This window comes from Pyrgilauda ruficollis, unplaced genomic scaffold (assembly GCF_017590135.1).
Source record: "Pyrgilauda ruficollis isolate IOZ18807 unplaced genomic scaffold, ASM1759013v1 scaffold4, whole genome shotgun sequence".
Classification (NCBI taxonomy): domain Eukaryota; kingdom Metazoa; phylum Chordata; class Aves; order Passeriformes; family Passeridae; genus Pyrgilauda; species Pyrgilauda ruficollis.
In genome coordinates, this window is record NW_024525489.1 from 22,396,298 (window position 1) to 22,410,686 (window position 14,389).

Here is a 14,389-nt window from a genome sequence, read left to right on the forward strand (position 1 = left end):
AGCCCTGGGAATGACCCGCGGACAACAGTGAAACACAAGCACAGGGGGGAAGACAGAGAAGCCTACTATGAACTTTGGAATACATTGCTGTGCTAGACACACAAATCCGGGCTCAAAAATATTTTTGACAAAAAGCTGGGAAACTTGTTTCATAGTCTGTGCAGTTTCAAGTCAGAAAACATTCCATGACTTTAAGGTTCATTAAGAATGTAGGAAGTAACTGTCTACAAAACTGGCAGCAAACAAGTAAACATTATGGTTTGTCCTCAGTGGACGTTCTTATGTACTTTTCCATGCTCTGAGCATGCTAGGAAGCAAAATGACATTTCTTCCATTGCTTCAGATACTTTTATTTGAGACAAAGTTCTTGTACATAGAGCCAGTGAAAGCTTCCACACCTTTGGACCAATTTAAACCTCCTCTCTTCCCTCCTATCCCTTCCTCATTCCATTAGCTAAGCAATCTGCAGAGACCAAGAAACACAGCCCAAAACTTCAGGCCAGCTGACCTCTTCTCAGAGGTGCAGTCTTTTTATCAAAACTGCCCCCCCTCCTGGCACCTCTGAGGGGACACTCGAGGAGCTCAGACAGTGAAAGGAGCCAAGAATGGAAACAGTATATATTCAAGTTACCCACAGAAGCAATGAGAGAGAAAAGTCACTTACTACAGCAAGGGGCTTATAAAATAGAAGGCAACTTGTCCTCGTTCTTTAAATGGAATAGGCAAATACACTAACACCAGTCTGTGAGATTTTGAAAGCCTACTACAACTCTACACATGGGCAAATCTTAGTTATGAATTTCTTGCTCTCCTAGTTGCAGCAGCCAACCTGAACATCCAATGTTATTATTCAGTAGAACACAAAAAACACCAAAAGAATTCCAATAATTGCCTCATGACGTAAAAGCAGATAATCAATTACACAGATTGCGGTTAAAGAGAGATTAAATTAGAGACAAGAAAGTTATCAGTAAATATACACAGAACACAGCTGTGAAGGAGAGAAAGACATAGAAAAGGCTGATGGAAAATGAATACCAAGATTTCAATGGTAAGAAACTACTCTACGATCAAACTATATATGGATTATACACACAGTAGATGACAAAGTTCACCTACTAGAATACAAATACAGAGTGACTAGGGCAGTAAAAATACAGCTAGAAAAAAAATTTACAATAATCAAGGTAATGGATCATGAAGTAATGTATATATACCCCCAACAAGAAAATAACCACAAAAAACAAGTATCTTGTTTCTTTTTCATTTACATCATGGCTTTCTTGCACAAATCAGCTCATCACTACTTAAAATCCCTCTGAAAGTGCAGAATAAACTTGTTTAATTTGGTAGCATCTGCCTGCAAAGGCATCAAACTGCAGCTGTATAACTCTTCTACCTGGTCTTTGCTCAGCCATGCTGAAGCATAACAAAATTATTTTGGAGACTGACTTTTAAAAGTCAGTCAGACTTACTTATTAAAAAAAAAAAAAACAACCAAACTCAAAATTTCTAGCAGAATTCACATAGCTTCACAATTAAAGCACATCCCCAAGCTCTTCAGACTCCAGTATTTTGTGTTCTGAGTGCTGCTGACCAAAGAGGAGGGGAAGCCCTGTAGTCTATCAGGACACAAAACATCCCTGGACAAAAGAGAAAAGGTCCCAAAGGACTCTGAATGTCCCCATGCTTCCCAAAGGTGACCTGGTCTTGTCAGGTTAATGACAAATAGATTGTTGTAAACCCAGGTAAAGTGCACTTTAGGCCCGAAGAGGGTGAATGTCTATAGAGGAGAACAACCTCCTGCCTCCCAGGCTCCCCTGTTTTTAATAGGCAGGCGTTCCATGCTCTGGAATGTCAGCCAGCCTTTGGAACACCTGTGACTTGCTCGAACCGATGAAGATGTTTTCATCCACCACTAAGTGGAGCTGTTACCCTGGGAAAAGAGTTTCTCCATCTCTTTCAGCATTAAGGAAAAAAAAAAGGGAGAAAAAGGTGATTGAAAGCAGTCAGTTTTATAGTTTATTTAGCTCTCAGTAATTTTTGCGGTAAAACTATTAAATATATAATTCTGAGGATATTACTTCTATGTCCTCCAATCAAAGAATAAGCATCTACCTACCAGTGACTATTTGGCAGTTCTTGTGAGATGAACTAACAGCACAACTGAAGTTGTGAAGAAGTTGCCACATAACACAAGATTGCCCTGCACAGCTCAGCAAAGGTGTGAGGCAGAGAGCAAGAACAGCAAGCAGCAGATGGTCTGCTGCCCCCTCTACATGGAATACTCTGACATGTAAAGAAAGCAGGACACAAGCTCAGCCTACATGCCCCATATAAAATCCTGAAAAAAAATATCATCTGCAACGTCACAGGAAATCCAGCTATACCCAGAGGGCCTGGCTGAGAAATACACTGACATTGTTTTATCCACAACTACTTGTATAGTGACAACTGGGGATGGAGACTTCCCCGATTACAATAAACTACGTGAGAAAGAAAAGGAAACTCCAGGAAACAGTAACTAAACTATGTTTTGTGTTAACAAGTATCATAGGTGAAAATAGAAACTTGACATTTAAAACAAAAGTATAAATAAAGCACTTTTCTTTCAGCCCTTTTAAATGTTCAGTTACTGGTGATAGGAATAAACCTTTAGATATTCAAATCACTTTCCAATACTGACAAGAAAAATAAGCATTTTTAGGTAAAAAAAGATATAATGCAAAATCCATTGCTTCCCCACACTTCAGTGCTATGTGGTACTACTTGGTAGAAGAGCAATTTCTTTTTTGTTTAAAAACAACATAAAAATTATGTTACTGTGAAACAGTCCATGATGGAACTATATTAATGAGCAGTAAACACTGTCTTGCTACCACAATCCTTTAAAATATATTTGAAGTTTCTATTTCAAGAAAATCCTGGGTAAAAGCAGCTTCCCCTTTTTTCAGCCAGGCAGCCCCAGAGCGGAAGCTGCTGCCCGGAACAGAGAAGGGAAAGGAAAAAAGTACTTCATGCAGCACTTGCTCTATGCAATGTCAAGCAGTGCACTTTGGCAAAGCCTGCTGTTTGTGCAGCCCTCAGGAACTCAGCTCCCCGGGAAGTTCTGGGAGCTCCTGCCTTGGAGGAGTTGGAGACTCACAGGAGCAGCTTTTGGGTTTTCACTCGGGGCACAGGACGTGCAGAGGGATCCAAGGGAGCAGCTCATGACACTCCTCACTGCTGGTGCCACCTTCCCGTCCTGCCCCAAATTCCTCACCCATCAAAGTGAACAACGAAGCTCTGCTCTCCCCTAGATAGTGGCACTCAAGCCCAGAAGGGTGCGCTGCCATTTGGGACACACAGATGTCATAACCCAGCTCTGACTCGTTCACTGCCCTGCTCAGACACAAATAATGTGTCACAGCCCATAAAACAGTGAGTCATGACCCAGCTCTAACTTGTTCACTCCATTGCTCACAGCACACTAATGCAAGGCAGACTGAGGCTTACAGGGAAGGAATTTAAGCAGTGTAGTATAGCACTCCCCTCTCCAGCATTTTAATTGTAACATAGGTATTTATTGTATAATAGGTATTTTAATAAGCCTTCATTACTACAGAGCTAGGATTTACGGTGGTTCAGCTGCTCAAATTTTATTCAAGACTTTTTTTTAGCATATGGACACCTTCTAATATTTTTAAATTATTAAGTCTTATACGCATAAAAAAACCAAAACAACATTCCAGCTTACGTTCTCTATGACAAACATCCATTCCTTGTCTTCAAACTCTTCAGCGTGAGGATCCTAGAAAAACAAACCAGAGAATTTGAGTCTAAAAATAATCCAGGATGCAAGAGACTGCAAAACAGCCACGGCTTTCATATACTCTGAATTATTTTTACCCACAGAAGATGCCAGAGAGAAATATTTTAGCTAGGATGTAGGATTTATGGGATGTCCACTATATGATGAACAAGTTGGGGTAAAACTGCCAGTGAGGATTTAACAGAGACTCCTAAAAATACAAACTTGAGGCTGACGCTGACGAAGGCCTGTAACTCTGCTTCCTTTCATCCAGTGGGGGAAAAAAAAAGAAAAAAGAAAACCCTCTCTTTAATTCTCAAGTTCCACCTCCCACATAAACAAAATAAATCCAAATCTTGCAGACAACAGTGGAGGGTGCCACTTGCTTCCACCAGAAGTGAGAAGATGCACACCCCAACCTCCCTAGGCCCAGACTCTATGGGCACAAGCAGAGATCCAAAGTCACAGCTTCAGCACAGCACCTCCTTCCACTGCAGATTTCTTAAATGCTTATCCTGAGTTCACAACATTTCTATGGTATCACATGTGAGGATCAGAAAACATTTTCACTAACAGGAAGAAAAATAACAATGAAGTTCATATATTTGGCACTTTTTTTTTTTTAATTTAATGAGCTTTCAGTCTGCTGGAGTGGTCTGTATTGTTGTTGTCTAAAAGGAAAATAACACCGGAGAAGACAATAAGTCATTCCTCTCAAGCCTCTATCAAGGATCCTACTTTAAGCAAAATACTTTTTTAAAAAAATAATTAATCATCCAGGCCAAGTTCTGAACAACGGCAGAAAAACTACTCCTCTTGCAAAACAGATTCTCACACTAAGAGAATGTATCCTGAGTCTTTGTTTTTATATGAAACCTGCTTTTGCTATACCTCAATTCTATCCTATTATTTCTAGTTACAGGAAAACACTCAATTACTCCTCTGTCCCTGATGTTTGCATGCCATACGTGTTGGGAGGTAAATGCCACTTCCATATCATCAGCATTTCCCAACATCATATATGAGGCCCCTCAGCATCTCAATTTTCTTGCTACTCTTTGGCAACTGGTTCTGACACTACAGCAAGCATGGCAATTCCATCTTGCTGCTCTAAATTAACAAAATGCATCAATATACTTTGCTCCCACTTTATATCCATTAGTACCATCTTCCTTTTCTTTCCAGAATGCTACAAGCCTCGCATTTAATCTTCTTGATTCACCTCATCTTAGTCTTTGCTTTAACCCTTGTTTCACTTCAGTTTTGCTTTGAAGTCTGACAGTGGGGAGAGGTGCTGTATCACTTTTTAACTAGTTCTCTTTGAATAGACAAAATATTTTGTAAGTAACAGTTTATAACACCAACAACCAGAGAAAAGTTGTCATTTGGTTTTTTAAAAAAATTTTCCAGGACACAAAAAACTTGGGAAGTGTGCTTTTAAATAAACCTCCTCTTTGGATGAACTACAACAACACCTCTAGGAGGATATTATCCCATCTCCTCCTGTGCATCCTTCCTTCAAAACCCAGCCAAGTGGGTTTCCCACGCAGCCCCCCGTAAAACACTTTCAGTGAAAGAATATAAGATGTTACTAAAAACTTATGTCAAAACTGGCGATTCATTTTTATATATGAATAAATCTTTTAAGAGGTTTTTTAAAAAAGAGATTAATTTAAATATCGCAAATGAGTGTCAAAACATGCTGTGCCAGTTACCATAAGGAGAGAAGGGCAAGTAGATACATACAAAATTATACTGAGGTATCTCCATGTTCCAATTAAGGTCTTGTAAATATCAGATTATGTAATTATATCTCCATCACATTAATCAGGTTTGTGGAATTCTGCATTATATAAATAAAACATGATAGCTGCGGGTTTGGTGTATACTATATAAATTCTAAAGATGTAACTAACTTTCTGTAATCCAGCTATTAAATACTTAAAATTTTTAAAGTTAACCTGGGGCAATTACCTTTCTGTTTAATTGCTTCCTTTGATACAGCATGAAATGACATAATGAGATTTAATGGGATCATTAACCACTTTATGTTTTAATAAGCTATTCCATAATAAGTGACTCAACTCTTAAATATTTCATCCTGCTCAATTTTTTTCCCCTAACTCCCCCAAAAGCTATTAGGACAAGCTTGCAGGCTGACCTAAAACTGCTTCCAAAGTCATGGTCCAATATTTTATTTCATGTAACAAACAAAACATTCCTTGTTTTGTTTCTGCAAGGCAATAACCTATAAAGCCAAACCAAGCTCTGTCAGTGGCAATAAAACTCACACCTCTGAGAGCTACAGAACCAGGTGCTCTGCTGAGTATTTCTGATCATCTGACAGAGCAAAATAACACTGTATAATGCAAAGACTCCTTAATGTTCAACATTTTAGCACACACTTGAAAGCAAGTTGTGAACACTTCAGGAAGATAAATGCAGTGTATTGCCCCAAAACAGCCCTTAAAAGCTTCAAGGACTTCTCTAATTAACAGCCTAACCAAATGTTCAGAGCATGAAATATGCTGATATATGAACACTTTGCATATGTGTAGGATATTCCAGATTTAAAGGTGAATCCAAATTTTTTTAAGCCATATTTTTTGTCAGTTTTAAAATGTCTTCAGAAAGAGAAAACCCTGAATAATTTTATATACATAAGCTTCAGCATTTCCTTGCAACAGACACCTAAGTGGCTTCACTCTTACACTAAAATGCTTTTATCAGAAGCCCAAGGAGCAGCATAGAGAGTCCTATTTCTAATTAAGTTACAACTTCAGTACGTGGTCATGTATACAGATACTTGTATGATTATAGTTATAACACAGTTTCTTGCATGATTACAGTTATAACACAGTTTCTATTGCAAACAACATGTTACATTTGGGGCTAACATTTCCTCAGGTGTCTCCATAACAGGTGTTGTTTCTATAAATCTGACTAATCTTTCATCTTATTTTGGATTTGAAGAGAGTAAATACCAGTAAAAAAAAAAAAAAACAAAAAACACACACAACACCAAATACTTCCCTCACTGGCTAATCCATATTCTCCATTCGTTCCCCACAAAAAACCCATGTGATGTATCTAGCAAACTATAATTTGAGGACTATAGCACAGGTGACTATGCTTTAGGAAAAAAATGCTATTCCAAAGAAGAAGAACTCCAGGAGCAATGTTTTTAGCAGCCTTTGGTATGTTCCAATACTGTATGAAAGCACTCTCTGGTAACAGGGCACACAAAACTTCACCTCACCTGCAAGCAGATACAAGCTGAGAATACCTAAAGTCAAAAGTTATAAACAAACCTCATTTCCATTTCCTAAAAGCAAATTATAATGAAAATTACCTACAAAGATCAAGGAACAAATTGCCTCACATCTCGCTGTAACATGAGGGGAGTTGGCACGAGATTTCTTTTTTGGTAATGCATAATTCCTTCACCAGTGTACCATAGATGCAGAACTACACTCCATCCAACATTCGCTATGGTTTCACCATTAATTGAGAACTGCAAGCATTAGGGAAAATGGACTGAACAACTTGTTGCTCCTCCTCATTTTACTATGTTAAAAAAGAATCATCATTTTTAGTACCAAGACGTGGGTCCCATTTTCTTGTGTCAGTTTGATGCTCCTTTTCAGCATCTTTAAGTTTTAGAGCCTTTTTTCTCTACCCTTTTTTCATGTATTTTTTGTCTCACAAGATGACCTTAGTGTGCCAAAAGTAATACTCAGGTAAGAAGCAAATAGTAGGGAACTGTGCAAGAGACGGGACATCAGCTTTTCTTTGCAATCCCACCCCTTAGCTTCTTTCTGTGACATCATTCTGCCCATCCACATGACAACTACCCAAAAAGTCAACTCTTCTGGGCTTAGGAAGAGCAAAGGACATGTCAGACACATTTTTCTGTTCTCTGTTGATCAGTCCATCACGAACCCATTCCTGTCAAGGACTAGATCCTTTCTGCAGAGTACAAGGTGGTTTCAGATGACTGAAGAAAGGTAAATCTTTTCCAATAATTCTGGTTATATTCAGATTTACTTTTGTATTCCTTGTAATAGGAACAAAGGATATATCAGGGGACTGCTGCATTTCCTAATCAGCTGCCTGAGTGGGTAGGGAAGATCTTCAGACTGCTAGTCCCTTCCTCCCCCATGCCTCCTCCCTAAGTGTTCCTGGCTTTTGAAACTTGTCTTTCAATTAGATCACTTCATACCAGCCTTAATCTTCAGTCTTTCTTCTTGGGGAATAACTGCTTAAGGACTGTCACAGTGAATCACATCAAACACTGACAGGGTGTGTGATCTCCCTTCACCAGTGACCTGCAGCAGATGCTCTGGGTTCCCCAGCATCTGTCCTCAGCTTTTGTACTTGCCTGCTTGAAACTGCACAAGACTCAAAATTTGACCCAATTCTTGTTGCCTTCAATGCCGATTACAGAGGTCTGATTAGTCTAGAAAATCACATACAACTGTGATCAGCTTTAATTGGAGCTGCCAGAAAGCAGGGAGCTCTGAGGAGACTGGCAGAAACACCCCTGTGCATCACCACACCAAGCTCACACTTTCCAGTCAAGCCTCTGGGCTAGAAAGGCAACGAGCACTGAATGTCTTTTTTTTTTTTTTAATCTTTTTTAAAAATTAGTCCCCCACTAATCCTTTAAGTTTTTAACCATTTAATTTTTTGATGTGCAAATGTGCTTACTTCCCCAAGCTTATGATTTTTGTATCTGGCACACAACACCTTGCCTATGGAACTGGTTTTCGCTCCTATGGAGTATTCTTCATAGTATCTGGTCAAGCCCCTGCTCCCTCCTAAACTGAAATAAGTATGCTCTGAACCTGAACTTGGTCTTTACTTAAGAGAAATTACTTTATGTAGAGGTTTTGGGCTGATTTGGGTTCTTTTTCTTCCTCCCCTGAGATATGCACTGGCATTCTTGCAGTGATCCTGCTACAGCATGGCCAGTTATTATTCTGTAAAAGCAAAGCATGATTGACTTGGGCTTTCAAGAAGAATGATAGGGATTTTTTTCTGAGTAATACGTGGGAACAGGACAGGAATACTTTCAACTACACAAATATGCCTTGATCATCTATTTAATTCTTATTTTACTTATAGATATTTTTTGTGTGCTTAGAAAGCTATGCCTTTAAAAATGTCTTTTTCAAACCTTGGTATTAAGAGCTGGTAATGGTCCCTGCTGTTGCAATGGTACATTGGTGTGATAAACCATGTACATTACTGACAAAACAAGTGTTTTGTGTAATCCAATGAAGCAAAGTCCATGCTTACTCCTGAAGAACAAACATTTTTGAACAGGAAGTCACTTTGCTTTTAAGCTAGAAAATAATGATGTTGCAATTTAAATCCTCATAGTACAATTGATGTTCATTTAGCTTTACTAAAAGCACTGCGCTTGCTTGGCAGTGAAAATTTCTGGTTTAAAATCTGTGTCAGCTGATAAAGATTTGTGTTTGTATACAAACCTACAGAAAAGTATACAAGTTTTCATATGTGGCAATTAAACTTTGCTAATGCAGGGACTCCAAAATATTAACTTCTGGAGCACAACCACGGTAACAAAACAAAAAAAAAGTGGGAATTCAGCTCTGGCTTTTCTGGCATTTGTGAATCTTTCCATGAAAGCACTACAAATTATGGATTTTAAATGCACAATAGGCTTATTGTTTCATGATGTTTCTTTCTCCCCAGTTTGGTTGAAAAAAACCCCAAGGCATAACTAAACATCAGTGTGGAGCTCAGCAAAGGAAGAAGTTAAACTTTCAGAACAGATGGAACTTTTCATGTAATTAGTACTTTAATGGCTGGATGGGCAGGAGCTACAGCTAGTCAAGGAAAGCTGAATCAATATATCCATATGATTCTTTTCCCCACATGACTCCAGGGCATTATGAAATTTTACCAACAGCCCAGAATTAATTGAAACAAACAAACAAACAAACAAGCTTACATTTACTTGAAATAAAGTTTTCTAAAGGAAGGTTGTAATCTCTTCAGTACTTTGCTTGTGCAAGAATTACAAATATGTTGATGTAAGCAAGGTAACACCCAAAGTAGGGCTGTGCAGATAATGCAGAATATCTCATCTGTTGACTGATCACAGGGACTTTGCTAAGCCAGCTCTCAAGTGTCCACAACTGACTATTGGAGAGAAGACTCTTAACATTCTCATCAGCACTTGAAACCTTGACTTATCTCCTAATCCTACCAGTAACACATTTCAACAGCCACTTACGAATGCGCTGCCACTACTGTGTGAATCATTTCCCACAACACATAGCTGTCTGTCTGGAGCCCACTCCTTCCATTCCCAACAGCACCACTGCATTCATTTGTTATCTGTGATTGCTACACAGCTCTGTGGGAGCAGCCAGCTCCCAGCTCTGGGCTCTGCCAGGGTGGACACGGAGGCAGCAGCTCCCTGAGCTTCAGGTGGTGGTGAAAGCACGCAGCTCCTGTTTGTTAAACAAAGCCAGGCTGAGTGCATGCACTGCAAAGTGCCAAACCTTCAGTAATCACCCTCCTTTGCAGGGGATTGGCTCCAAAAAGGATTGATACAGAACTGCAAGATGAGCAGTCTCTTTCTCTGAGCTTTCCTGTTTTCAGTCTTTTTGTCCCCTTCCTTCCAGAAGAAGGAACAATACAAATTCCAAGGCAGCTCCCAGGAAGGCGGCTGCAGAGTGCCATCACATACTTCCCTTCCCACTGCGGCAGTGCTGCCCAGACAATGCAGCAGCTGTGTGACAAACAGCCACTTCTTTTGGACTGCCTGTGCCCAGAACCTACCAGCTACAGAAATGCCAGCTCAGTGGGTGCTGGGACATGTCCTGTGCTGCAGCTGAAGCACCACAGAGCCAACAAAGCCAGCAGGGGACTGGGCACAGCCTGAACTGGGCCAATACCATCTTCTGCCTGCAATCCCCCGCCCCTCACCGCTGGCTCAGGCAGGCTGCTGGTCTCACACAGCTACAGCACTCCTGGGGCATCACACAGCTTGCTCCACAAACTGCTCTGTGCCACACGTGCAGGCCCTTACAGAGAACAAAGGGTGTTTGGCCACTTACAGGCACTCTTGTTAGAGGAGCTGGAGGATCAATTAGAGCAGATTTTACAGTAAGAGCTGCCTGACAGTGTGATGGTTCTCAATATTTTGATTATAAATCAAATGCTCATACCCCCAGAGACCAGTGGGTACCACTTACAGAAGGCACAGTGCTGGAGTTATTCACACTCTACCTCTCCTCCCAGACCAATTCTTGTGACAGGAAGGCTCATTTTTGGGGGGAGGAAGAAGTCCAGTGAACAGATCTGCCTGCAGAATTAGTGCTGGGTAAAATTAAGCTTTTGTAATATCTGACACTGGCTCCAGAGGCCCTTCCATCCCTTACTAGATAATCCTACCCTCAGTCTCAGTTACACAACTAACAAGGCTGTTCTGCTGTTCTACATAACAGAATTCTGAAGCAGTACAAGTGTAAATAAAAAGATGGGATGGCAAGAGAAGGCTGGAAGACACCTTCACTCCAAAGCCACAATATCAGAGCTGCACCCAAGAGAAACTTTATTTCTCATCTTTCACCTAACATCACAACTACAATCAAGATTTGTGTACATTTCTGCTTTACTTTAAATGCTGAAAATATCAAGCAACATTTACAGTGCTGCATAACCATGTTCAGATTGCACAGACATGTGGCATTGCCACATAATGCTGACAAGTTTCTTAGTCCAAGCAGAGGTCCTTGAAGCAAACAATTTTTGGTAGTGAACTTTTAAATCTCAGTTGTAGACTACATGTTTGCTAAGAACAGAGACAAGTTTATGATAGTTTATGATCACTGTCAACCTGAGAAGCTTGTGCTCATGAGTAACCCCAAAGGCAGATATTTTTTAAAAAAGGGGGGGGGGGGCACTGTCAACCTGAGAAGTTTGTGCTCATGAGTAATCCCAAAGGCAGATATTAAAAAAAAAGGGCGAGGGGGGGGGTGGGGAGACAACCGTCTTCTTTTAGGTTTAATGAACCAAGTAATAAATTCCCATTTTAAGGCTAATCAGAAGCCAACTCCAAGCTCAGAAAAGTCCTCAAGAAAAAGAAATACAAATATTACTAATTAGAAAGAAGTATGTTACTGTTGCCCTAAGCTGCAAAAGGAGCAGTTAGAAATAAGAACTGTCAGAATGTAGATGAAGGTACAAGAGTAAAGAACGAGGAAGAACTATGGAATGAAAATCCCAAAATCTTCAGCCTCCTACACTGTCACACATGCAAAGCTGCATTGTTTATCTTTATGCAGAAAGGGCCTTGCCCAATGATATTTGGGAAATAAGTTCTAGCATAACTATCACTTCCTCCTCCTGCTTCACAGACACACAAATAAGCTTCTTTATTTTAGTAGAATAAATGCAATTCAAAAAATTAAAAATTTCCCTGTAAAATCTTATAATTCTCTGTACTACTCTGCACATCCACTCTTATAGCTGCAATCACATCAGTGCTGTGGTGTTTGTGTAGCATTCTAAATAATGGGAAATGAGGAGCTGGATTCTCTTGCAGCCAATAGCATGCACTGAAACTCTGAAACTGAACAAGGAAGTCTAGAAATGACTGTGTTATGACAACTTCTCCCTTCCAGTATTTAAAGAAAACCTACCAGGCTGTAACCCATGCCAAGTCCTTACACATGTACTACGTGCACAGTTACACATGTGCTGGACTCTGTGCCAATGCCTCCCCATAATCAGCTCAATGGGTATTTCAGTGTGTTAACTAAACTACAGAAGTCAGCTTTGGCAGGGAACAGACCATCCCTCTCACCCAGATTTGAACTGAGGACATAAGGCTGTGCAGTTAATGACATAAAACCAGCAAGATTAGACCTTGTGACTCTAATCTGGCATTTCCAGGCAGAATTTTACATATGTTGTTTAGGAAATAGTAAAGATTATGCTTTAAAGAAAACATACCTTGAAGAGAGTCACAGTAATTTCAACATTTTCAGGTACAGGCCACACCACCAACCCACGGTATGGGTTCTTGATTCCAGGCTGCCAGCTGTGTGCCTAAAGGAAGAAAAATAGCCAGCTGTTTAAAGCCATTATAAAAGTGCTGACCTGACTCCCACAGGACCAGGGCATGCAGGTAAAAGTAACATATCACTGACTGCAAAAATGTCACATCCCATAATTCATGACTCTACTGAACACTTGAAAGGACACAATTAAGAGTGACTGTAAGGAAACTCAGACCTCTAGCAGTCTTTTCCATTGAACTAAAGCTGTTCCTCACAAGGTCCTAAACTCAGCTTTTTTATTACATAGCACAGGTCAGGACACTCCAAGACTTGCAAAAATTAAGGCTATAGGGTCAGAACTTCTGTAGCAAGCTGAGCTTTATTTTGTGCACAACACATAGCGCAGGTCTAATCATATTTACACATAAATGGAGCAAGATGTTTTACTTGAGGAAAGAAAAGTGAAAACCATGATTTATAATGCTACTAAAACAGTTAAATTTTTAAGAATTAATGTGCTGGTGTACCTACACCTAGAAAACATAACAAAAACCACAACAGTTAAATAGACTGAGAACCCGTCTACCTCTGAGCATCAGTCTGAATTAGTGTATGGCCTGTATTTACATTTTAACAGCTAGTCCTAAAAAACACCATGTGTGAGCATTTCCAGTCTGGTTTGGAATAAGTATGCCTTTTTCCAAGGTCAACCTAATGTATTTTGTGATGCTGTAAGACAAATGAGGGAAGGATGCCGCTGCAGAATTGACAGCTATGGAGCCAGGGTGTCATTAGAAACATCTGGAAGTTTTATCAGGAAAGACTGTACAATCTATTTACTGTTACCTCAAGCAAATTAACTTGGCTTTTTATTCTTTTTTTTTTTTCTAATTCTAGAGCATCACTCATTGCAATTGTATACTCCTTCCAAAACTCAGAAGTTCAGATTCAGGCTGTTTATTAGAACATATTTTTGCTTTAATAAGGTTAGCAGGACCTGTGACTCAGGTTCTCTGAGACCCTAAGGTAATCTGGGCAACTTTAAGGATGACTTTGCTGTACCAAAGTGGGAAAGACAAAGCTGGAGAAGCAGGCCCATCCCTACAGAGGCAGCAGCTCTCTGCCACTGTGTACAGCAGGGAGTGCCAAACGTTGCCAGCTCTCCTTTGGTTTTATCACTAATTTTTTTCTCTTTGATGTTCTGCTTGAAACCCCAGCTCCCAAAGATGCCTAATTAGATCTGATTTTTCAGTGAGTATCTATGCTTTCTGCTTGCAGACTAGCAACTTGGAGCTTTTAAAAAAAGGGAATTTTAAAGTAAGAGCAACTTGAAAGAAGCCAGTTTATACTGGTTTTACTCCACGAATTTCAGTCTAATCGCCTCATTCTAAAGAGGGCCTGGATGTATTTTCTGAATAACAGAGCAAACAACACTAAATAACACAAAAAAAAACTTATTTTACAATAAAAAGGTATTTTGTGAGCAGCAATACACACCACAGTAGATATCATTACTACTACAGACACTGGAGCTGCAGTTTGTGTCTCTGTCCCACAG

At 39.8% G+C, this 14,389-nt stretch overlaps 1 protein-coding gene across 9 annotated transcripts in view; it reads right to left on the reverse strand.

The window, feature by feature from the left end:
* EHBP1 (EH domain binding protein 1) overlaps positions 1–14,389 on the reverse strand; it is a 205,350-nt gene that overhangs the window by 155,358 nt on the left and 35,603 nt on the right. For all 9 annotated transcript variants that reach the window (XM_041477088.1, XM_041477087.1, XM_041477089.1 and 6 more), the window contains exons 4-5: positions 12,785–12,880; positions 3,737–3,790 (exon numbers count right to left, since the gene is read on the reverse strand). In XM_041477088.1, the coding sequence (XP_041333022.1) occupies positions 3,737–3,790; positions 12,785–12,880 (150 nt within the window). The remainder of the gene's footprint in view (positions 1–3,736; positions 3,791–12,784; positions 12,881–14,389) is intronic.